The 24783-nt window shown below is 37.4% G+C and overlaps 6 protein-coding genes across 6 annotated transcripts; 5 read left to right on the top strand and 1 right to left on the bottom strand.

Annotated features, from left to right (window-relative positions):
- Positions 1 to 1001: 1001 nt before the first annotated feature.
- LOC121754789 (secreted RxLR effector protein 161-like) lies at positions 1002 to 1691 on the bottom strand. The gene has a single exon (XM_042150095.1). It carries the CDS (start codon positions 1689 to 1691, stop codon positions 1002 to 1004), a length of 690 nt encoding a protein of 229 aa, XP_042006029.1.
- Positions 1692 to 2995: 1304 nt separating this feature from the next.
- LOC121754790 lies at positions 2996 to 4039 on the top strand. The gene has a single exon (XM_042150096.1). It carries the CDS (start codon positions 2996 to 2998, stop codon positions 4037 to 4039), a length of 1044 nt encoding a protein of 347 aa, XP_042006030.1.
- Positions 4040 to 4720: 681 nt separating this feature from the next.
- On the top strand, positions 4721 to 6879 carry LOC121755230 (cytochrome P450 71A8-like). The gene is made up of 2 exons (XM_042150509.1): positions 4721 to 5735; positions 6096 to 6879. Exons 1-2 carry the CDS (start codon positions 4806 to 4808, stop codon positions 6702 to 6704), a joined length of 1539 nt encoding a protein of 512 aa, XP_042006443.1. The 5' UTR covers positions 4721 to 4805; the 3' UTR covers positions 6705 to 6879.
- Positions 6880 to 11929: 5050 nt separating this feature from the next.
- Positions 11930 to 15145, top strand: LOC121754791 (receptor-like protein 7). The gene has a single exon (XM_042150097.1). The coding sequence runs from the start codon at positions 11930 to 11932 to the stop codon at positions 15143 to 15145; it is 3216 nt and encodes a 1071-aa protein (XP_042006031.1).
- A 1863-nt stretch (positions 15146 to 17008) lies between these two features.
- LOC121754792 (cytosolic sulfotransferase 17-like) lies at positions 17009 to 17923 on the top strand. Its single transcript, XM_042150098.1, has one exon. It carries the CDS (start codon positions 17009 to 17011, stop codon positions 17921 to 17923), a length of 915 nt encoding a protein of 304 aa, XP_042006032.1.
- A 1096-nt stretch (positions 17924 to 19019) lies between these two features.
- LOC121754793 (cytosolic sulfotransferase 5-like) lies at positions 19020 to 19937 on the top strand. The gene has a single exon (XM_042150099.1). The coding sequence runs from the start codon at positions 19020 to 19022 to the stop codon at positions 19935 to 19937; it is 918 nt and encodes a 305-aa protein (XP_042006033.1).
- Positions 19938 to 24783: the final 4846 nt, after the last annotated feature.

The raw sequence follows: 24783 nt of genomic DNA on the forward strand, positions 1-24783 counted from the left end.
TCGTGGAATTGATAGGAACTAGAATTGTAATTTAATTCCAAATCTAAATATTTTATGGTGCCAAATATTGGATTTGGTGTTAAAGGCTTCAATTGTGATTCCATAGCTCAATTCCATGATAGCAAATGGAATTTTATAGAATCAAGACCCTAGAAGAAAATGATACTCCCTCCGTCCCTCTGTAGCTGAGTCTTTTGTTCCACTGTAGCTGAGTCGTTTCTTTTTTTAGCAAAAAGTAACAACTTTTCTTCTCTCTTACTTTACTCTCTCTTACTTTATTCTCCCTACAGTTTTCCTTCTCTACTTTATTATTCATTTACTTAACTCACTTAATACAACTTTTCTTAAATCCCGGGCTGAAAAGAAACGCCTCTACTATAGAGGGACGGAGGGAGTATGATGATTTCTTGAAAGCAATTGTGATTGCAACAAAATTATGACACTACTGTATAATTCTAGACATGAAGAATATAAACATGTTGATTTGTAGAAGTATATGAGAGAAGGGAAACTTTCTTGTTTGATAGGAATATATGGCTTCTCTTATTTCACACACTGACACTACATGTTACATACATATATATAGTTGATAATGGACAAGGTAATCCTTATCTCATCATCACTAATACCATGCTTATCTATAATTCTATTCTTATCCTTATCTATAATTCATCCTTATCTCTAATCTAGTCAACATAATTCTAGATTTATACATATGGCAAAAAAATAAATATCTATTTCTAGAATTATGTAGGATGAGGACCAATTTTCAATACTCCCCTTTGGTGCTCATTCGAATAACTCCGAGCTTTTCGCGTAGTATCTCGAACCTTGATCTTGGAAGTGGCTTTGTAAAGATATATGTCAATTGGTCTCCGGTTCCAATATATTTCAGCTCTATTTGCTTGTTAGTAGTTGCCTCCCTTAGAAAGTGATATTTGATGGCAATGTGTTTAGTTCTGTTATGATGCACGGGATTCTTTGCCATAGCTATTGCAGACTTATTGTCGCAATATATCAGTAGGATTTTCTTGATGTTCACCCATGTATCCTAGAATACGTCTTAGCCAAATAGCTTGGCTTGTTGTTAATGCTGCTGCGACATATTCAGCTTCTGCCGAGGATTGTGCTACACAATCTTGCTTTTTTGATGACCATGAGAATATGTCCGATCCAAGTGAGAATGTATAACCAGATGTACTTTTCATATCATCTGTTGATCCTCCCCAATCACTATCTGTGTAGCCGATCAGTTTTGAAAAAGACTCTGGTGTGTACCAGATTCCATAATCTCGTGTGCCCTGTAAATATCTCAATATTCTTTTTGCAGCTCCATAGTGAACTTGGCTTGGATCTTGCATAAATCTTGATAGTAGACTTGTCGAATACATAATATCTGGTCTTGAAGCTGTTAGATATAGTAGACTCCCAATGATACTTCTATAGATAGCTGCATTGGCTTTCGGAGTGCCATCTTCTTTGCTGAATTTCTCATTTGTGACAAGGGGAGTAGCCACGGGTTTACAACCCTCCATCTTGAAGCGTCTAAGCAAATTTTTTGTATATTTCTCCTGTGTGATAAATATTCCCTTCTCATCTTGATTTACCTCAATGCCGAGGAAGTAGTGCATTTGCCCAAGGTCGGTCATTTCGAAACTTTTCATCATAGCCTCTTTGAACTCTTTGGTCATTTCTTCATTGTTTCCTGTTTCAAGGTGATAGATCTTGTATCCTTTTGATTGAGTGCTATAGCCGAGAAATATACATTTCTGTGTTCTTTCCTCCAGTTTGTGTCTTTTCTCTTTTGGGATGTGAGCATAGCAGATACTCCCGAAAACTCTTAGATGTTGTGCCGATGGCTTTCGTCCGCTCTATACTTCAATTGGAGTTTTATTTAGCACAGCTTTTGTTGGGCATCTGTTGAGCAGATAAACTGCAATATAAACAACTTCCGCCTAGAATTCTTTCGGCATATATTTTTCTGCTAGCATTGTCCTTGCAATCTCCATAATTGTCGAGACGCCATTTTGCTCAGGTGCATATCCGACAGTGAGTTGATGATGAATTCCTTCATTCTCACAAAACTTGTTAAACTTATTGGAGGTATATTCTGTTCCTCTATCACTTCGTAGAACTTTAATTTTCCGTCCGCTTTGATTCTCCACTAGACTCTTGAATCTCTTAAAGATAGTCAAGACTTCTGATTTTTCTTTCATAAAATAGACCCAAGTCATTCTTGTAAAGTCATCAATGAAGAGGATGAAATACCTGTTATTTTCAAATGTCGGAGTCCTCATCGGACCACACACGTCAGTGTGTATCAGTTCCAGAACCTTCTTAGCTCTCCATGTTTTGCCTGAAGGAAATGGCTTCCTGTGTTGTTTGCCTTCCATGCACTTTCCACAAACTGCATCATTTGTTTGGATGGGTGGAAGATCTCTCATCATATTTTTCTGGTGAAGTATATTCAACCCGTGTAGATTGAAATGCCCGAACCTTTGGTGCCATAGCCATGGTGGATCTTCCTGAGCTTTTAGTGCGGCTTCTATGTATTGCCAGCAGAGTGGAAAGTTCCTCTGTTTCTGCATCTTTACCTCTGCTACTAGATCTTTATTTTTGTTATCATATATTGTGCATGAATTCTCTTTAAAGATCAGTGAATATCCTTTCTACATCATTTGACCCACACTTAATAGATTACCTTATCCATTATCAACTATATATATGTATGTAACATGTAGTTTCAGTGTGTGAAATAAGAGAAGCCATATATTCATATCAAACAAGAAAGTCTCCCTTCTCTCATATACGTCTACAAATCAACAAATCAACAGTGGCATCGAGCTCGGTTGGATCATTAAACTGGGCGTAGCTAGTTTTACTCTACACCTTCCAATCCCGTATCTAATTTCCCACTATGGCCACACCTTCAAGTAACCATCAAACACCAATCCCTACCTTTTCAGGAGAAAACTATAACTATTGGGCTATTAAAATGAGGACGTATTTTATGTCCCAAAGCCTATGGGATATTGTCGACAAGGGATATACTATTCCCGAAGACCTATCGGCTTTGTCTACAACTGACAGAGCAAAGTTCAACAAAGAGATGGAGAAGGATAACTTGGCCCTCTACTCACTACAGATGGCTATGGCAGAGTCCATATTTCCAAGAATCAGTGGAGCTCAAACATCAAAGGAGGCTTGGGATATTCTTAAGGAAGAATATCATGGGAGTGAGAAGGTACGTCATCTCAAATTACAAACTCTTAGAAGAGATTTAGAGAATATGACAATGAAAGAATCTGAGACCTTAAAGGATTACTATACTCGGCTAAGAGAGATAGTAAATCAATTAAAAGCCTATGGAGAACCTATTACTGACACAAGAGTTGTTGAAAAAATTCTAATCACTCTCCCAGGCAAATTTGATCCAATTGTTACGACAACAGAAGAAACTAAAGACCTAAGTAAGTTGTCGGTAACTGAATTAATAGGCTCACTTGAAGCTTATGAGAAAAGATTGAGTATGCGCCAAGATGAACCTGCTGAAAATGCATTTCAGTCTAAGCTAAACGTACGGTCTCAAAATTCTCATATTCGGAGGAAAATTTTTGAAGAAAAGAAAAAGAAAAATGAATCATGTGATGGTGGAAAGAAAAAATATTCACCCTGCGGGATCTGCAAAAAGACGAGCCATCTAGAAAAAGATTGTTGGTTTAAAAACAAACCACAATGCAAAAACTGCGAGAAGTTCGGCCATGAAGTAAAAGATTGTCGCCTTCACAAAAAATATCAAGCTAGTTTTTCAGAAGAAAATGAGTGCGAAGAGAATATATTTTACGCCTGCCACGTTGCATCAGAAGTGAAGAATGAAGCTTGGTTTATAGATAGCGGATGCAGCAATCATATGACCGGAGATGAGAAGCAATTCAGAGACATCCACAGAACAATCAAATCTCAAGTTAAGCTTGGGAATGGAGAACTTGTAGATGTTGACTGCTATAGTTCCTTTACCTTCAACATCTACAAGTTCTGAAGCTTGGAAGGTGTAGAGTAAAACCAGCTACGCCCAGTTTAATGATCCAACCGAGCTCTGATGCCACTGTTGATTTGTAGAAGTATACGAGAGAATGGAGACTTTCTTGTTTGATAGGAATATATGGCTTCTCTTATTTCACACATTGAAACTACATGTTACATACATATATATAGTTGATAATGGACAAGGTAATCCTTATCTCATCATCACTAATACCATGCTTATATATAATTCATCTTTATCCTTATCTCTAATCTAGTACATACCTTATCTATAATTCATCCTTATCTCTAATCTAGTACATAATTCTAGATTTATACATATGGTAAAAAAATAAATATCTATTTCTAGAATTATGTAGGATGAGGACCAATTTTCAATAAAACAAGAAGCACAAAATAATAGGACTCTTTAGAATTATGTAGGATGAGGACCAATTTTCAATAAAACAAGAAGCACAAAATAATAGGACTCTTACCTTATTTTTTAAAATAATGACATAATAGAGACCAAATGTTATAAAAGAAGGCTCTTTCCATTATTATAAATAGAGATAAAAGTTATTCCATCTAACGAATTTCTTTTTATAGAATTTCATACAATTTCGTTATTAAATTTAAAATTCTTCTGATAATTATTGTAAAAGCTATAAGGATATTGCGCCATCTATACTGTTTGTTCACCTCCTCAATGATCAATAGCCCTAAATTAGAATTCCAAGCTACTACTATATATAACCTCACTACATTGAAAATCCAAAATTATGCTCATCAACTTCTCATGCAACTACAAAATGGATGAAACTCAAATCCAACTCATACTCCCATCTCTCATCTTCCTATTCTTGCTATGGATAACCATCAAGAATCTATCCCCAAAGCCACACACAAACAAGAATCCACCGCCATCACCCCCTAAACTTCCAATCATCGGAAACCTCCACCAACTCGGCTCCTTACCCCACAAAAACCTCGAATCCTTAGCCCGAAAACACGGCCCGATCATGCTCCTCCACTTCGGCCCCGTCCCCGTCCTCGTCGCCTCCTCAGCCGACGCAGCCCGAGAGATCACAAAAACCCACGACCTCATCTTCTCCAGCCGCCCCCTCAACAAGGTAAGCAAGAAACTCTCCTACAACGGAAGAGACGTCGTTTTCGCGCCATACGGTGAGTACTGGCGGAGAGCGAAGAGCGTGCTCATGCTGCAGCTGCTGAGCGGCAAAAGGGTCCAGTCTTACCGCTTGATCAGAGAAGAAGAAACGGCCATTTTGGTGAAGAGGATTCTAGAATGTTCGGGGCCAGTGAATTTGAGTGAGATGTTTTCGGAGTTCACTAACGATGGTATTTGTAGGTCGGCCTTTGGGAGGAAATACAGTGACTCGGAGAGTGGGAGGAAGTTTCTTGAGCTTGTGGGGGAGGTGTCGGAGGTGATCGGGGCGGTTCGAGCCGGGCAATTCGTGCCTTGGCTGAGTTGGATGGATCGTGTTGGTGGTTTTGATGAGAAGGTTGATAGGATTGCTCGGGAGATGGATGAGTTTCTGGAGGGAGTGATGCGTGAGCGGTTGGATGATAGAGAGGGGCTTTTGGAGGGGAAGAAAGGAGATAATTTTCTTGATATTTTGCTTGGAATTTACAGTGATAGCAGTGGTGAAGTCTCGGTTGATGACAGAGAGAGCATCAAAGCAATACTTTTGGTGAGTTTTTTCTTACTCAGTCTTTTTCGTTTCTCCTTTGTGAACCAATGATAAAACCTACTTATGTAAACTAGCTTTGGAATCTAGATTGGTTGCAAAATCAAAATTAATTCAGTGGTTTAAATCAGATCAAATTTTTGAATAATTCAATAATTTACACTACAAGACTAAAATCTAGCAAAATTTTAAGAATTTACACGAAAATACGACGAAATCTTACAAAATCACGTCAAATCAACAGTTCGCTAAATTATACGCGGCATTTAAAGTTGCTATGAAAAACTAAAATTTTCAAAATATACAAGCAAATACTCATTTTAACTGTAATAGTCTTTTTAAAAAATTGTGTTGATTTTACAGGATGTATTTGCAGCCGGAACAGATACTACCTCGGTGTTTCTAGAATGGGCCATGACAGAACTCTTGCGAAACCCTACCGTTATGCAAAACCTTCAAAATGAAGTAAGAGAGATAGCCAAAGACAGCTCAAACATAACAGAGTATGACTCAGAAAGAATGCATTATCTGAAAGCCGTGATCAAAGAAACACTTCGGTATCACCCGCCAGTCCCGTTGCTAGTACCAAGAGTAGCAAGCAAAGATGTGAAGATCAAAGGATACGACGTGGAAGCCGGAACTGTGGTGATGATCAACGCGTGGGCTATAGGGAGAGACGGTGTCTCGTGGAACGAACCAGAGGAGTTTAAGCCTGAGAGATTCTTGAACTCTTCAATAGACTTCAAGGGGTTGAATTTCGAGCTCGTCCCGTTTGGGGCAGGTAGAAGGGCCTGCCCTGGAGCTGCATTTGCTGTTGCTACAATTGAGTTTGTGCTAGCATCTCTAGTGCAAAAATTTGACTGGAAATTGGGCGATGGAGGTGAAGGGGAAATTCTGGACATGAGTCAGAGACCGGGGATTACTGTCCATAGAGATATTCCTCTTATTGCAGTTGCTTCTCTCAGTAAATAAATTAGTAGACTATATGATAGTGTGTTTTGATTTGTTTGCTTACACTATGTCTGTAATATGTGACGCATACATGTAATAAAGAATTAGCACTAAATAATCTTGTTTAATAATATCGGGAAAGTCTGTTAGGACCGTTGACTGCAACATTAGTTTGATATTCTCCGCTTTGGGTCAAGCCCGCAAGGATTTGTTTTTGGGTCACTCTCAAAAGGCCTCAAACTAATTGGGGTTGGACAGGATTATATACACCTTCCAACTTCCCTCCCTCATCCGATGTAGGATGGGTTTGTAACCCAACAAACCTCCCCTCAAACCGAGACCACATCGGGAATGCAATCAACACGAACATGGGTCGTTCCAGCCCTGGCCCCTAGGTCTACTTGCCCGACTCTACCTCGAGTCCTTCAGGGCGCCTTTTGGGAGTGACCCAAAAACAAATCCGTGCGGGCTTGACCCAAAGCGGACAATATCAAACTAATGTTGCAGTCGACGATCCTAACAAAGTCAACTTAGTCCATTTATTGATTGAACTATAAAAATGGACTTTGATACTCCCTCCGTCCCGGATAATTCGTCTCACTTTGATCGGAACAAATTATGTGGGGTGGACCGAAATGAAAAAATGGGACAAATTATCCGGGACGGAGGGAGTATTTGCATATTTTTTTTATTCTTTATGAGTTGGGCCGGTTTGAGTAAGCCCAAAGAGGTCAGACAATTTTTTTATATGTCATACTCCAAAATTTTTCCTTCCATAAGAGTTCTACAATTTCGGAAGTATATCAGCAAACAGAAGTAAAAAATTTTAGTTTGGCACATGAAGAAAGTAATTTAGTCGATGTGGAAAAACTATAGTACATCAAAATGAGAAGATAAAATTTTGAAATAGGAAAACAATGGCCTTTTTGGAGACGCTAGAGGTAGAATTCAATCTTCATCATTCCTTCACTCTCAAATTAACAAAAGAAAAACGCACAAAATTGATAATGTAGTTATAAAATGAGAATAATTTGGATATTGGAGATGACAAATTCTAGTTATTATTTGATTAAACGCACAAAATCTTCATTTATTCTATTGGTAATTTTATTATCTAAATTCTAGTTATTATTTGATTAAAAACACCATCTTAGATGACAAATTCTAGTCATTAATTGGTCAATCAAAATATCATTCACAATATTCTTCATTACATCACAATAATATTTTCTTAACATCAAAATATTATTTTCTGCGATGTTAAGAAAGATAATGATGGTTTAAAAAAAAGAAAGTGATATTTATGTAAGAGAAAACGATATTACGAAGGATATTGTGTATATTATGTAAAAGTGATAATGATATTATATAAATGTGTACTGAATGGACTCGTACACCATATATGATCCTGAAAGGAAAAGTCGGAAACCATAGTCTATACCGTCGGAGTCTTCCTTAACCAACGCCATCTCTAGTCAAGCAACCTCCCATTCCCACTGCTTCGGTTGTAAGTTTAAATTTTAATCATGGAAATCGTGTTTCAAGCGTTTTCGTGTTGTTATTTTGTTATTGTTGTGTCATGTCAAGTTCGTGACGATATCATGTTGTTATCATGTCATGTCAACCCGAACAGAACCATGTCGCTAATGAATTAGTTTGTATGGGGTTGGTGTTTGTTTTCAAATTGAGACTGTGCTTGACGAGTCAGGTTCAGGTTTGAACTTATTAGTTGGACTGATATCAGGTTGACGTGATAACAACTCAACTCGCACAATTTGTTGTTCTTACACCTACGTCCAAAAGAGCTTGTATTGCCAAAAAAGAGTAGTATGTGAGAAAGGATGTGAAACGGAGCGTAAAATTAAGGCATGTTATCCACTTATGAATATTCACGTATGAATTTAAGATATATAAGTAACTAAAATTATATGCTATGTATATAAAAATATACTAAATGATGGTAGTAAGAATTATGAATTGATACTAAGGAAGATTGGCCTTCTTTTGTGAGCGTTGAATAATGAATGAAAAAGTGGAGTTGTATACCCAGTTAATAAGAAATGTGAAATTTAAGTGTATGTTTTTTTTTCAAATATAATAATAATTGATTCGACACAACACGTGTCAATATGTTTGACCACTAAATTTTTTCTCTTACTCGGCTTCTTTGTCACTATGCTATCCCACCAGTAACACTCCAACATGTCAGACAACACCGCTGACTCTAGCTCCACGGGCAGTGACTCTACCACGGACACCGAGTCTACCTTCGTGCCCATTGACATTGTAGGTAACACGTCCCAGAGCGAGCGGACAATAACCGTGCCAGCATCACTCTTTTATTCGGCGGACTCTTCACCATCAGTAAACCAACCCTCCGCAAGCAATGAATTCACCGAATTCACCATGCCCACGAGCTTCGACAACTCTTCGCCCGACGCCTCGCTGACCTCTTCGCAATCAGTAACACAACCCATCAACCCAAAAAAGGCCAAGCGTGTTAGGTCGTCCAGTCCCCCCTCCCCTGACTCTTCTTGCTCTAGAACTGGCTCGTCAACGACTGATCGTTTCAAGAAACAAAAGATCAAATGATTATTGCATTCTTATCTTATCATATCTTGTTAGAAATAGTGAGATAAAACTTCTCAAGCCGTGTATAGGCGGTACTCTAACTATTACAATCGAAAGGAAACTTGCAACAAAAGAGGAATGAGAATTACAACTAAAATAAAGCAAACCAAATTTATAAGTCGAGTCGAGGAAAGCCCTCTTTCCGCAAGACAAATTACGCCCCGGCTAGTGCTCACAGAATGGCGTATTGATTCATGGTTAAAAAACATGTCATGGAAAATTAACACAATAAAAGGTTTTATGATTTTATCAATTTAATAAGTGTATGAAAAAAAATAGAAATTACATGATCAAATCAAGTCGATTTAGGACTAGGATTGGTACAAAAAAATAGAGAGTGAATACCACAATGGAACTGGGTTGATATTTGAAATCTAGATATTGCCTTGGGTCCATTGGGTCAACCCCAAGGTTGGTGTGGGCTCTAAAAACAGAAGCCCAAGCAAGCATTGAAGTACTTTTTATTTTGTAAAATGTGAAAGTTGAGACTTTAGATGGCCTTTACTTTTTCAGAATTTTTTTAAAAATCGTACATGAACTTTTATTTTTATAAGCATTATACTATAAATCCACTTCCGTTTTGTTAGTTGGACGACTAATTGAGCTATATAATTGATGATCCATACTATGGAAAAACAAAAATTAAATAAAATGATTTAATATTACATTTTGATAATACTGATTTTCATATATAGTTCTCTGGAGTTCTTCAAATCTCAAAGATCTCTGATTTCCACAAAACTAATTGCTTTGGAAATTCATATGCGAGATTAGAGGACTATTCTTTTTCACATTGTTTTCTTTTTCCACATTCATTAACATTCAAAGATATATTTTCCATATTCTTCAATGAAAACATTTAACTCTTCCGAATCTTTCCTTTTCATTGACCATCAAATCATACTTAGCTAATAGTATTAAATTTCGGTAGGATTACTATTTCCATGGGGATACTACACGTCGTATATGTATAAGTATATATACCTATAAGTCCCGTTAAGTTGATAACTTTTTTAAATTGATAATTAATAACTATATCAACAAGCTACATTATAGATATCAACACGAAATATTTATATGTTACTAAATGTAGTTGACGTTGGTATGTCTTCTGTTGACATCCTATATCCCTTTACTTATAATAATATAATTTAGTTACCATATAGTACTACTATATTCCATAATAATCGTGCCTTTTGTGTTAATTGAAAATAGTATTTTATTACATTAATATTTTTGTAAGTTAATGATTCTTCTATTACAATAGACAATCTTATAATCTTCAAAAAGTAGTTTTATATTCCACTTTCGGTCGTCCATCAAAATTACCTCCTAGTCTCCTACTATTTCAATTTTTCCTCTCGCCAATGAGATGAATTTTATTTTTTACTAACAATACTTCAAATATGTTTCTTCGTGCATCTTTACTTTACAAATTTTGCATTAAAACTCGTATTGTCCACAATCAAAACTATTTTTATGGAGGAAGATAATATATAAATTTAATAGTATTTGCAACATTTGAACTATTATTGATTGAATTGGACCCACACGGGTTTCACTTGCGTGAAGAGTTAACGTCAATTTCCTTAGAGATGTGATAGAGGAAGACTTCAGCTTGACTAAGATGAGAAAATTATTCAAATTTGGACGTTACTGTTTATCGCAATTTGCAAGATGCCAAGATTTGAGTAGAAAATATGAGAAATTGGTTTGCAAATGAATAGCCCACTCATAAAGCTACTTTACATCTTACTCAATCGACTAACAATGGATAGATGAAAATACACATTGTTTCATATCAAAGAAATTTCAAAGTGCGATTCCCATCCAAATCCCCTCCACTAAATACTCTCGTTGAAGCATGAAAGTTATTTCTCCAAAAGGAGTGAACAACACTCATAAATCATAATTCAATCTTTAGTGGAGTCTACAAGTACATGACAAAAAATACTATCAAGCTGTCATGGAAGGCTTGTTGGTTGATTGATTTCTGTCTTCCAAAATTAAGAGTTGGAATTCTACTAACATTTTCTGAATTATTATAAAAATGTAAATAAACACTGATATTTAGAATGTGAACGGTACCTACCACATCAAACTTACAAGTTGGGATGAAATCAACTTACTAAGATTTGGTTGATCTCCACTTCACGTATCAACTATGCTTCAATAAATGAGTTCACACTTCGCTCCCGTAAAAATAAAAAATTGTATCAAAGCATACCAATGTTTGAGCTAGATGTGCGCGATGAAGCATGTGTGATCATGTTCAGATATCAACACGGAGTTGGCCGGTGTTGAACCAAATGTACGGTAAGGAGTGACGAGGCATGTGTGATCTTGTTCCGATATTAGCAAATGTGAAGGACTCCCATGTAAATATTAACATATGACTTTTCAAACATGCTCCATCCTGATTTAGAGTCACAATAGGTCATATTTTGATGGACTAAGCTTGCCCTAACCGTTTGTGGACCAAGACAACACGCATTTTAAACAAGAGAAGAGAAAAGAAATATCTACCTTTATCTTAAACAAATTGACTTGATATGCATTCTCTATAAATCTACCAAGGTGCCAACCATAAACCATACCCAAAATAACCAGAAACAATGGGTCTCACATGCAAGTATAATTCTTTGCTCTTCCTCATCTTTCTAGCCTTTGCCTCAAAATATTCACACGGACGCAGCAGCAGCTCGCACCAGTGCCTCAACGATCAGGCAGCATCACTGCTGCAGCTGCAGAAGGATGTCCTCAGCCGCAACTCCTCCACTGTCACGTTTGATGATAACTCATCGATGAAGGTGGCAAAATGGGACAACGAAACCGACTGCTGCTCGTGGGATGGGGTCACATGCGACCACTCTGGCTACGTCGTTGGCCTCAACCTCAGCTACAGCAGCCTCGCAGGCGACATCGATGCCATATTCAACCTTCACCACCTCCAGCATCTGAATCTGGCTGGCAACAACTTCCAGCTCACTCCAATTCCTTCAGGTTTCGAGAGGCTCTCGAACTTAACTCACCTGAATCTCTCCTTTTCCTGCTTCTCTGATCAAGTTCCAGCCGGGATTTCCAGTTTAGTGAGGCTTGAATCCCTTGATCTCTCCACCGTCTTCTTCTGTGAGCTGCCCCCGACTTTCAATGATCCGGACTACAACCGCATATTTGCTATTGAGGAGAAACATAGGCTGAGGCTCGAGAAACCAAATCTTGAGTCCTTTGTTAGAAACTTGAGTGCACTAACAGAGCTCAACCTTGATTATGTTGATCTTTCAGCTCAAGGCTCGAGCTGGTCTCGAGCGCTGTCTGTGCTTCCTAACCTTAAATTCTTGAGTTTGTCAAACTGCAAGCTCTCGGGTCCCATCCACACTTCTTTTCAAAATCTCAAGTCTTTAAACACTCTCAAGCTTAATAGCAACAATCTCTCCTCAGAGGTGCCCCATTTTCTAGTCAATTTTCGGGATTTGCGAGTGTTGAATCTCGCTTCAAACCAACTTTATGGGAACTTTTCTCCAAACGTTTTCCTGCTGCCAAGATTAGAAGCCATTGATGTGAGCAGAAATCCTTCCCTTTCAGGCAAACTACCTGAGTTTCCTTTGAAGAGTTCATTGAAATTGGTTTCTCTGTACGAGACAAGCTTCCGTGGAAAATTGCCAGATTCGATTGGGAATTTGGAGTCTGTGACAAATTTGCTTCTCTACACCTGCAACTTTTCCGGTCTGATCCCACCATCATTTGCAAACCTAACCAGTGCAACTGAAGTAGACATGAGCTATAATAGCATCGAGGGCTCAATCCCAAGTTTCAGGTCTAGCAGTCTCCCAAAACTTCAAGACCTCCGTTTATCTTTCAATCGCCTCACAGGCTCCATAGATCCCCATATTTTCACACTTCCATCCCTGAAAGTTCTGTACTTGAACGATAACCGTTTGAGCGGAGAACTCGGGGAATTTTCATCCTCCTCTTCAGTACTGGAGAAGGTGTATCTAAATGGGAACAATCTGAGTGGTGGAATACCAACGTCGATGAGTGAGATAACAAGTCTCACTTATCTTTCACTTGCCAGTAACAGATTCACTGGCTACATGAAGCTGGAGGCTTTCAAGCATCTCAGCAACTTGACGAGCCTCGACCTTTCATTCAATAGCTTAAACATCAAAAACGATGATCCAAATTTGATGTTTCCAAGCCTGGATGAACTAAAGTTGAGCAGATGCAACTTGACAGAGTTCCCGACTTTCCTCAAGAACCAAGAACAGCTGAGGACTTTGAATCTTTCAAACAATGAAATCCAAGGGCATGTTCCTGACTGGTTGTGGACTAGCTATCTAAATGAGCTGGATCTTTCAGACAACGAGGTTGACTTTCCGAAGGAATCTAGTCAAGTAAACACCACATTTTCTCTATCATTAGGTATACTGGCGATGCGATCCTGCTCTGTTTTCAAGTTTCCGAAGTTTCTGCAGCTGCTAGACGGCCTATGGTACCTTGACCTCTCCGGAAACAAAATAAAGGGACAAGTACCCAACTGGATTTGGAAGAGCACACTTCAATACGTCATCCTTTCACACAACAATCTTGAATCTATGGAAGAGTTCCTCCCCAATGTCTCCTTGACTTCGTTGACAACCCTTGATCTTCGAAGCAATCTGCTTCAGGGATCACTTCCGACTGGGATCTGCAATATGAGCAGCCTCTCCATTCTCGATGCTTCTCAGAATAACCTAAGTGGATTGATCCCCGAATGTCTAGGCTTGATGTCCAATCTAACTGTCTTAAACCTGCAGGGGAACAAATACCGGCAAATCCCAACGGAGTTTGCATTAGCCAGCAGCCTGAAGTCTCTGAATATCAACAACAATCTCTTGGAAGGGAAACTGCCGCGGTCATTAGAAAACTGCAAAATGCTCGAGGTGTTGGATCTTGGGAAAAACATGATCACAGATGTGTTTCCCTTCTGGCTAGAGAAACTTCCCAACTTGAGAGTTCTGGTCTTGAGGAACAACAATCTACACGGTCAAATACAACTTCCAAGGAGAAACTTCTCGCTCCCGAAACTGGGAATAATCGACTTATCTTCCAACCAGTTCACTGGAGATTTGCCAGGAGAATTCCTCAGCAGCCTGGATGAGATGCTGATGAACAACGAAATCAAGTCTGCAAACCTGAAAACTATTGGGCAGTATGAGTACTATCAAGATTCAGTGACAATCATGAGTAAAGGATATGAGATGGTGCTTGTGAGGATACTGACCATTTTCGTATCTCTTGATTTGTCCAACAACAGGTTCCATGGCAAGATCCCCAGTGAGATTGGGAACCTGAAATCACTGGTTGTCCTCAACTTGTCAAGAAATGGTTTTGATGGAAGAATCCCTCCATCGCTTGGGGACTTGGTCGAGCTTGAATCCTTAGACCTCTCGACCAATAAACTCTCCGGAGTAATTCCTCAGCAGCTTACCAGCCTGACTTTCCTTTCCTTTTTTAATGTGTCGAACAACAATTTGACAGGGCTTATACCAAAAGGATACCAGTTCAATACCTACACAAATGACTCCTATCTCGGGAACGCTGGATTGTGTGGAGAGCCACTGTCAAGAAGTTGCTCGCAGCCTACTGGATCCGCGCTACAACCTCCATCACAGGGTGACGACTCAAGAAATGAGAGCTTATTTGATTGGAGATTTGCTGGATCAGGTTATGCAAGTGGAATAGTTGCTGGACTTGCACTCGGTTATGCATTTTTACCAGATTTCCAATATCATGAAGGCCGTTTGCAACTCAAAAAAAAGATCAGAAGACGAGGAAGATCATCAACTTAAGATGAACCTTGTCTTGATCCAAAGGCAAGCAAGAAAGGAATCACCCTGATGGCTGCATATTTAGGAAAATACATTTATATAGAATTGATCTATAGAGATGCACAATAATTTTATCGGTTAGTACTACTTACTAGTACCAGTTGATGCATCAAGCATCCAATAAAAATATAGTTCTCTTTTCTTTTGAAACGATTACAAGCAATAGATATTATGCAGTGATCTACATGATGCCATGATTTTAGTTGAAAATATTTATGTCCAAAAACCTCACTACAATGGTCTTTTCAGTACTGCACTTAATCCTTTCCTCTGCTACTACTTGGGGCTTAATCACCTTATAGCATTGCATATAAATATTCAATGCAAATCAATTACTATTATAGCATGAATATACAAGAATTATATTCCATTTTCCCCATTTTCCAAAAACTTTCGGTTCTTGGCATTTTTGGACCTTAGTTAAGTTTCTAACATAATTTAAAGTTCTAAATTAATAATAATCAAAGCCAACAAAACATAATTCTCAAGTTAATCGAATAAAACAAGACTAAAGCTTTAATTCAAGTAATTAAACCAAGGTCTCAACCTATAGCTTTCACATTCTCAAGCAACTAAACAAATCAAACAAAACGATTCGATTTAAGCAATCAGGCAAAACCCATTAAATTTAAGAGGGAAGGAATTTTCAGTGATTTTAATTCCTGTAGTTTGCGTTGAGATTTATTCAATCCAGTCTCTAAATTCCAGCTAAGAAGAAGCAATCGAATACATACCTTCATTTCGAAAAGATTCGAATTTATTAAGCTTACAAGCTTAAAATTTCCACTCCCAAATTGAATCGAACGAGGGAGGATAAATAGAAGGGATGTGATGTCTGAATGACAACAAAGGAGACGGTCGCCGTCGCCGGCATCTTGGACGACGACGTCGGCGGGCTTCTCATCGGATAGAGGTTTTCCGGCATGACTCGATTTTGCGCGCGAGATTTGAGAAAGAATAAATTAATGTATTTCAGAGAAATAATTGTGGACGTATATACCATAAATTTTGTAAAATAAATTCAAAACAAAATGTATTTGCAAGGTAAGTTTTATTTTAATCAAATTAAATAATTTTAATTAAAGTAAATAACTTTACCAAGCACAACTTGCTATTATTTTAATTAATGTTAATAATTTTACAGAGCACAAATTAAAGTGCTTAATAACGAACTGTATTTTAAAATTTTAAATTTCCCCAGCACAACGTTGGTAAGTTACCATTTAACTTTTGGGCAAAGAATTTATTGAGCTCACTCATTCGTTAGTAGTATTAATGAAATAATGTTCAATAAAGTATAACGAGCTTATTATAGGTACTCGGTAATTTAAACTTTAAAACTTAATTATAGATTATTAACTAGCTAGCACTGCACAATTCTATAATGGAGTACTACTTTGTAGTAACTTGCAAGTGTCTTCTAAATAATTTTAGTGGTTGGGATTCGATTATGTGCAAACTTGTAATTAACGAGGAGATCATTTAGTGTATAAGTGGTTTAACTAAAATATTTTTTTTAAATAGTGCTAAAAGAACAGTAATTAGTGCAATAATTTTATTTTATATATTATGATTTCGTTTAACATTACACACAAAATGATAAATGATTGAAATCGTGATGCACATTTTAGTGGTTGGGATTCGATTATGTGCAAACTTGTAGATAATGGGATGTCTAATAGCTAAGTTTTGTACATGAAACATATGTTGGTGGCAATGCCATCCTCCAATATAATTAGTACATACAATGGCTGCATTTGATCATCATCCACCCTCTCTAATTCTCTCTTTCCTAACTTATATTCTCTTTCCATGGATTCAAATATGGATTTATCATCTCTCCCAAGAGAAAAATGGTTGGGAGATGATTATCTCGTCCAACTTGGAGGCTTTTGGTTATTACCTCAATTCGTTAACTCAATCAAAAGAGTAATCAACCATTACGATCCACTTCCTAGCGACGTGATCTTGGTTACTTTTCCTAAAACAGGCACCACGTGGCTCAAATCTCTCCTCTACTCCATCCTCAATCGACCATCCAAAAATAAGTTGGTTGTCGAACACCCCCACGAACTCGTTCCCTTCTTGGAGATACAAGTGTTTGCAGAGGCTGATGAGCCGCCAGTTCTCGCGGCCCCATCAGATGCGCCTCGATTATTCGCCACACACATACCTTATCAGCTCCTGGCAAAAACCCTAGATTCTAGTCCATGTAAAGTTGTTTACTTGACGCGGAACCCCAAGGACACCCTGGTCTCTTTGTGGCATTTTGTGAATAAGTGGAACAAGGAGAATCCAGATCAGTCATGGTCTCTCGATGAGGCAACGGACAGGTTTTGTCGTGGGGTTAGTCTATACGGGCCTTACTATGACCATGTGATTGGTTATAAAGAGCTGAGTCTGAAAAGGCCAGAGAATGTGATGTTCGTGACGTTCGAAGATATGCTAAAAGATCCTCATGATTATGTCAAAAAATTGGGTGATTTCTTAGGATGTCCATTTGAAGAAGAAGATGAAGTGGATGAGATTGTGAAGAATTGCAGCATCGAGGTGCTAAGTAGCCATGATATTAATAAGTCTGAAGAATCTCCAACATGGTTTCCATTGCCATATAATTCATTCTTTAGAAAAGGAAAAACGGGAGATTATAAAAATTATCTCAGTGATGAGTCTGTTCAGCGTATTGACACACTTACGAAGGAAAGATTTCATTCATTGGGCTTCATGTATGGGATTTAGCACCCTCATGCACTTGTTTTTTACCTATGGAATTCCAAAGTTTCTAAATACTACTGTAATTTGTTCTCACTTCTCACTGTTATTGGCTTATTGTATTCTATATTATATACTTCTGTCTTCTTGGTTATATAATTTTTTAAGTTCATTTTGCAAATAACTTATCATCACTATTCATTTTGTGAAAAAGGTTAGCTTAATTAGGTTGCAAGCAGAATTGGCTCATAATTTATTGATCAATGTATGAAATGTGATCAGAATACTATTACTATTCCACAAGAAAATGGATCTTTCAACAACATTATATTCAAAGGTAATCCATTACCATAGTAGTGTTGTGTGTGTAATTCGTTGGATACCACTATATAATCTTGCTATAAAACTTTTCCATCCATACTGCAAAAACACATTACAACATCACATATGGGTCTAATGCAAAAAAATGACATATATTAATATATTAAAAATGGTGTAAATTTTGAATTTGATAAAAATGGAATGGTTGGCATAAAATTACTTTGGTGTGCCATATACTCAAAATAAATGAGTTCGAGTTGGTGTAAATTGTTAGGGATGACATAGCAAATAAATGCAAATAGATTGAACACATTTCAACGTTTCTACAATCAACGATAATGTCAATTGTCATAGAGCTTATAAATAATTACGGCTCCAAATTAGAACCTACTTGTTCTTATATACTTCGAAATTATCGCATTGACTATAGTAGAAATATTGTGTGCCATTAAAAATTACAATAATTACAAAATAAACACAATTTCGTGATCAAAATATTTGATTTCGTTATAAATAATGGCGGATTAGAATTGCGTTCTCTATATAACACTAATGTCATTGAATATAGCTAGTAGTATTATGATGGTAGTAGCTTTACTTCTAGTAATAGATAATGTCATGAAGTGGTGGTTCATAAATTATTTTGACTTAGTTTCACAAGAAAGCGTATTTGATTATACTATCTCCATGTTCACCCTCCAATATAAGTAGTGCATACAATGGTTGCAAAAATAGATCATCATCAAACACCCTCTCTAATTCTCTCTTTCTAATCGCCTATTCTCTTTTCATGGATTCAAACATGGATTTATCATCTCTCCCAAGAGAAAAATGGTTGGGAGATGATTATCTTGTCCAACTTGGAGGCTTTTGGTTTTTACCTCAATTCGTGAAGAAAAACAAAAGAGTGATTAATAATTATAAGCCACTTCCTAATGATGTGATCTTGGTTACTTTTCCTAAATCAGGCACCACATGGCTCAAATCCATCCTCTACTCCATCCTAAACCGATCATCCAGACATAAGTTGGCAGTCGAACATCCCCACGACCTCGTTCCCTTCTTGGAGGCACAAGTGTTTGCAGAGGCTGATGAGCCGCTAGCTCTAGCAGCCCCATCGGATGACCGCCCTCGATTATTTGCCACACACTTACCTTATCAACTCCTAACCAAAACACTTGATTCCAGTGAATGTAAGGTTATTTACTTGACACGGAACCCCAAGGATGTCCTCGTCTCTTTGTGGCATTTCGTGAATAAGTGGAACATGGAGAACCCAGATAGGTCATGGTCTCTCGATGAGGCAACTGACAAGTTTTGTGATGGGGTTAGCCTGTGTGGGCCTTACTATGATCATGTGCTTGGTTATAAAGAGTTGAGTTTGAAAAGGCCGAAGAACGTGATGTTCGTGACTTTCGAGGAGATGTTAGAAGATCCCCATGGCTATGTCAAAAAATTGGGTGATTTCTTAGGATGTCCATTTGAGGAGGAGGAAGAAGTTGATGATATTGTGAAGAATTGCAGCATTGAGGTGCTAAGCAGTTATGATGTCAATAAGTCTAAAGAATCTACAACATGGTTTCCATCGCCATACAATTCATTCTTTAGAAAAGGGAAAATTGGAGATTATAAAAACTATCTTAGTAATGAGTCTGTTCAGCGTATCGACACACTTACAAAAGAGAGATTTCATTCATTAGGGTTCATGTATGGGATTTAGCTACCTCTTGCTTTTATTGTATTCCTATGAAAGTTCATGTTTCTGAATATGTAATTTGTTGTCATTGTTATTCCATTCTATATAACATACTTCGCTTGATTATGTAATTGGTCCATTCATTCTTTGAGATCATTTTGCAAACAACTTATCATCGTTATACATTTCGACAAAATTATTAATTTGATTAAGTTGCAAGCATTTGATGTTGTCTCATCTATTTAAGAATTATTTTACGTAGGCCTGTCAAATTGGGTACCCACGGATATCCGATCCGAAATTTTCAGGTACCCAATCCCGAAAATCCCAAAATCTAATACCCCGATACCCAACCCGAATTTGATTTCGGGTATCCAGTCTCGAAAAATCGAGTACCCAATCCCTATTGTGATTTTGATTTTTTTTTTGGAAATTAACTACAAACTTTTAGAATTTATTTAATATTATTTAATTCAAATTAAATACAAAGTTGAAGTACTTCATCCGTCCCTCTGTAGCTGAGTCGTATTTCTTTTTGGGTTTTTTTTTTAAAGGAGGATCAACGATGGTTCTCCATCTACCCCCGAAGTGACTCGGACCCCCGGCCTAACGGTCGGAGGTGAAGCGTCTTACCACCGAGCTGCGCTTCGTTGTCTTGGAGGGGACCAACGGGTCCACCTACCTTCCCTCCAGTAACGGGTCCAGACCAGTTAACCTATCTTCCCAATTATGGGCATGACCAGTTAATCTATCTCCCCCTGCTCCTGGGTTTAGGCCAGTGAACTCATCACCCCCAGGGGAAATAAATCCCCAAGATGCGCCTCCCAGGGGTCGAACACGTGACCTCTAGGATGGCGCGGTATCCCTGCCCCCCTTCTCAACCACTTGAGCTAAGGGGCTTGGATTCGTATTTCTTTTTGGGTTGTCCCACTGTAGTTGAGTCATTTATTCTTTTGGCAAAATGTACTTTAATATCTCATACTTTACTCTCCATTCATCTTTCTACATTTTTCCTTTCTACTTTATTCTCCTTTTACCTAACTCGTTTAAAATAATTTTTCTTAAATCTCGTGCTGAAAAGAAATGCCTCTACTAATGAGGGATGTAGGGAGCAGTATTCAAGAGAAAATAACTACAAACTTTTAGAAATACAAAATTCTTGTAGTGGTTCGAATTTAAGAGGAAATAACTAGAAACTTTTAGGAATACAAAATTCTTGTATTAATTCGAATTTAAGAGAAAATAACTAGAAACTTTTAGGAATACAAAATTCTTGTAGTAGTTCGAATTGAAAAGAAAATAACCTAAACTTTTAAAAATACAAATTTTATAAATTATACATATTATCTTCTTTCATCCATCCAGAATAAGTCAATAACCATCAAATTCATTAAGTTCAAACATCCATCCCTTATAAACATCACAATTCAATAATTCATAAGAATCAAGATTTAATAATAACATCATCAAAGATTCAAAATTCAAAAGATCACAAGTCAATGAAATTAGAATGTAATTAAATATCTTATACGCTAACTATTAAGTATTAATTAAAATATTGTTAAGAAATTAAATTACATTTAATTATAATAAAAAATCATAATTTATTAATTTTAGAAAACAAATCAGATAATTTTAGGTATACCCGATTGGATATCGGGTAACCCGATACCCGATAATCCAAAATTCTCACTACCCGATCCCGATCTGATATCCGAAAAATCAGGTTTTGAGTATCCAATTATCCGACTTTTTCGGGTTTGGATATCGGATATCTATCCAATATCCATTTTGACAGGCCTAATTTTACGCATTATTCACATAAACAAGTTAACTCATTATTAATGGGTTTGACCCAAACCCATTAACATTATGCGTGCGTGTGTAGATTTTCGTGTACAGCAAAAAATTGTCTAGCCTAGATTAAATCACTCTATAGTTTGGCTTAATAGCTATAGCATAAGTCACTCTATAGTAGGGTTTAATAGTTATAGCTTAAATCACACTAAGTTTGGGCTTAGTAGGTTATAGCTTAACTCAGTCAATAGTTGCCCAATACTATAAATAGCCCAATCAATAAATAAGCATGGATAGGCCATCACTCTCTATCTCGAGTTAACATGTTCCTAATTTACAATAAACATTTAACACATGATCAAAATGATAACTATTACTCCCTCCGTTCCATGGTGATGGAGGCGTTTTTTTCCAGCACGCAATTTAAGAAAAATTATGTTAAGTGAGTTAAGTAAAAGAAGAATAACGTAGGAAGTGAAAAAGGTAGAAAGATGAAGAGAGAATAAAATAAGAAAGAGAGTAAATTAAGTAACTGAGAAGAAATATGTTGATTTTTACCAAAAAGTGAAATGACTCAACTATGTAACGTACCAAAATGACAAAATGACTCCACTACTAGGGAACGGAGGGAGTATTTATTTTTTACTCCCTCTGTCCCATAAAAATATGGGCAGTGTGTATGGCACGAGAATTAAGACAAAATTGGTAAAATAAGAGAGAGGATGAGAATGATATGGTAACATAAGAGAAAGGAGGAAAATGGTGGTTAAAGTAGGGCAAGGAACACATGGTTTGGAAGCTTAAGAAGGCCATTTATGGCCTCAAGCAAGCATCTAAATCATGGAACCAGTGTTTCGATCAGACTGTTAATAAGTTTGGATTCGAAAAGTGACCAAATGAAAGTTGCGTTTACAAGAAGGTTGAAAAGGGGAATGTTGTGTTCTTAGTTTTATATGTAGATGACATTCTTCTAATTGAAAACAATAAAAAGATGTTGTCATCAGTACGAACTTGGTTGTCGAACCAGTTCGAGATGAAGGATATGGGAGACGCGGGACACTTCCTCGGAATCAAGGTTCTTCGGAATCGTGAGAAGAGGACGTTGTGCTTATCTCAAGAACCTTACATCGACACTGTACTTAGTCGCTTTAGCATGCAAGATGTCAAGAAAGGTTTCTTACCTTTTAGACATGGCATCCATCTATCTTAAGAGATGTGCCCCAAAACGCCATCTGAGATAGAAGAGATGAGAAGGATATCATATGCTTCGGCAGTTGGAAGTCTCATGTATGTTATGCTTTGTACAAGGCCTGATATTTGCTTTGTTGTTGGCATGGTGACAAGATATCAGTCGAATCCGGGCCAAGGACATTGAACTGCCGTAAAGAATATACTCAAGTACCTTAAACGGACTAAGGACTATGCTCTAGTTTACAATGCAGCCGAGCTCTGTCCTTTGGGATATATTGACTCAGATTTTCAAGCTGATTAGGACTCAAGAAAATCTACTTCTGTATATGTGTTCACCTTAGGAGGTGGAGCCGTAATTTGGAAGAGTGTGAAGCAGAAATGCATCGCGGACTCTACCATGGAAGCCGAGTATGTGGCCGCTTCGGAGGCTGCAAAGGAGGTTGTATGGTTCAAGAACTTCCTTATGGACTTAGGTGTGGTTACGAATCTGCCCAAGAGCATCACCATTTATTGTGACAATTCTGGTGCTGTGGCAAACTCAAAAGAACCACAGGCTCACAAAGCGAGCAAACACAGAGAGGAAGTATCATATCATTAGAGATATAGTGCACAGATGAGACATGCAAGTAGTTAAGATTGCGTCAGAGAACAACCTGACAGATCCTTTTACAAAGGCATTGGCGGTGAAACCGTTCGAACGCCATGTTGAAGGGATAGGAGTTCGACTCATTCAAGACCTCAACTCGCTTTCAGTATAAGTGGGAGAATTAGACGTAATGCACATTAATTTTGTATACTCGAAAGTTGTTTTGAGTATAAGTGGGAGATTGTTAGAGTTTTTATACTAGAAATCACCTTTCGAGTGATTGAATACTGTAAAACTCTATATTTTATTTTCCAATGGATGCAACTGATTATTTTTATCATAATGTTGTTATGTTTTACATTTAATGAATGTTTATTACATATTTAAATGTATAAGCAACGTAACAAAGTCTAAGTCTTTATTTTAGTAGACCGGTTGTGGGCGCCGTCCACTTTAAGGTAACACGGTCAGTTCTGAACAAAGAAAAATAAGAATTTCACAACCTTGATAGGCCTAAACTACCTATCGTGAAAGGTTGCAATGTCAGTCCGAATATTTCTAAGCCTTACTGAAATAAGATGACATTGGTGTGGTATAGCACTGAATTGGATCTAACAGCAAGACGAGTCTTTATGCTATCTACTGAAAGATGAGGTCTTGATAATTAATTTCTTAATCAATGTACGTTAGCATTGAGCATACGGTATTGATTATGCACTACTTTGACTTACCAAATGGTGCGGGGTTTTCGCAACCCAAGAATCCTGGTATATTGGGTAGTGGTGATTAATATCTAGCGGTGCTAGGATTACTATTATATTGAATCGTGCGCGAAGTGAGTCTCGTTTGATAACGTCCACAAGAGGAGCTCGAAACCTGGTTTTATTATTCGGAACCTAGCTAGTTGGAGTTTGATTACTCCATAAATAATAAATAAGTGTTTCTTGCTAAGTCCACTCTTGGAGTTAATAATATGTTAATTAATTAAGTTCATAGTAGACATTAATTAATTAATGGACGTTTCTATCTTAAGCACGAGAAATGAACGACAAACAAATGGAAACCCGGAATACTTGTAATTTCGGATTTGGATGGGCAGTGCAATATTACTTCTGTAGTGGCTGCTCGTAATATTCCAATATAAGCTTATATTAAATTGTGGGTTCAATTTAATTAGTAAGAAGCTAATTGGGGGAGGTCATATCCAAATTCTTCCATAGATCCTTGACTATGCCCAATATGTGACTTAATATAAATAGGAGAATAAAGGAGACAGAAAATAGACTTAATTACAAT

The sequence above is a fragment of the Salvia splendens genome, chromosome 11 (assembly GCF_004379255.2).
Source record: "Salvia splendens isolate huo1 chromosome 11, SspV2, whole genome shotgun sequence".
Lineage (NCBI taxonomy): Eukaryota > Viridiplantae > Streptophyta > Magnoliopsida > Lamiales > Lamiaceae > Salvia > Salvia splendens.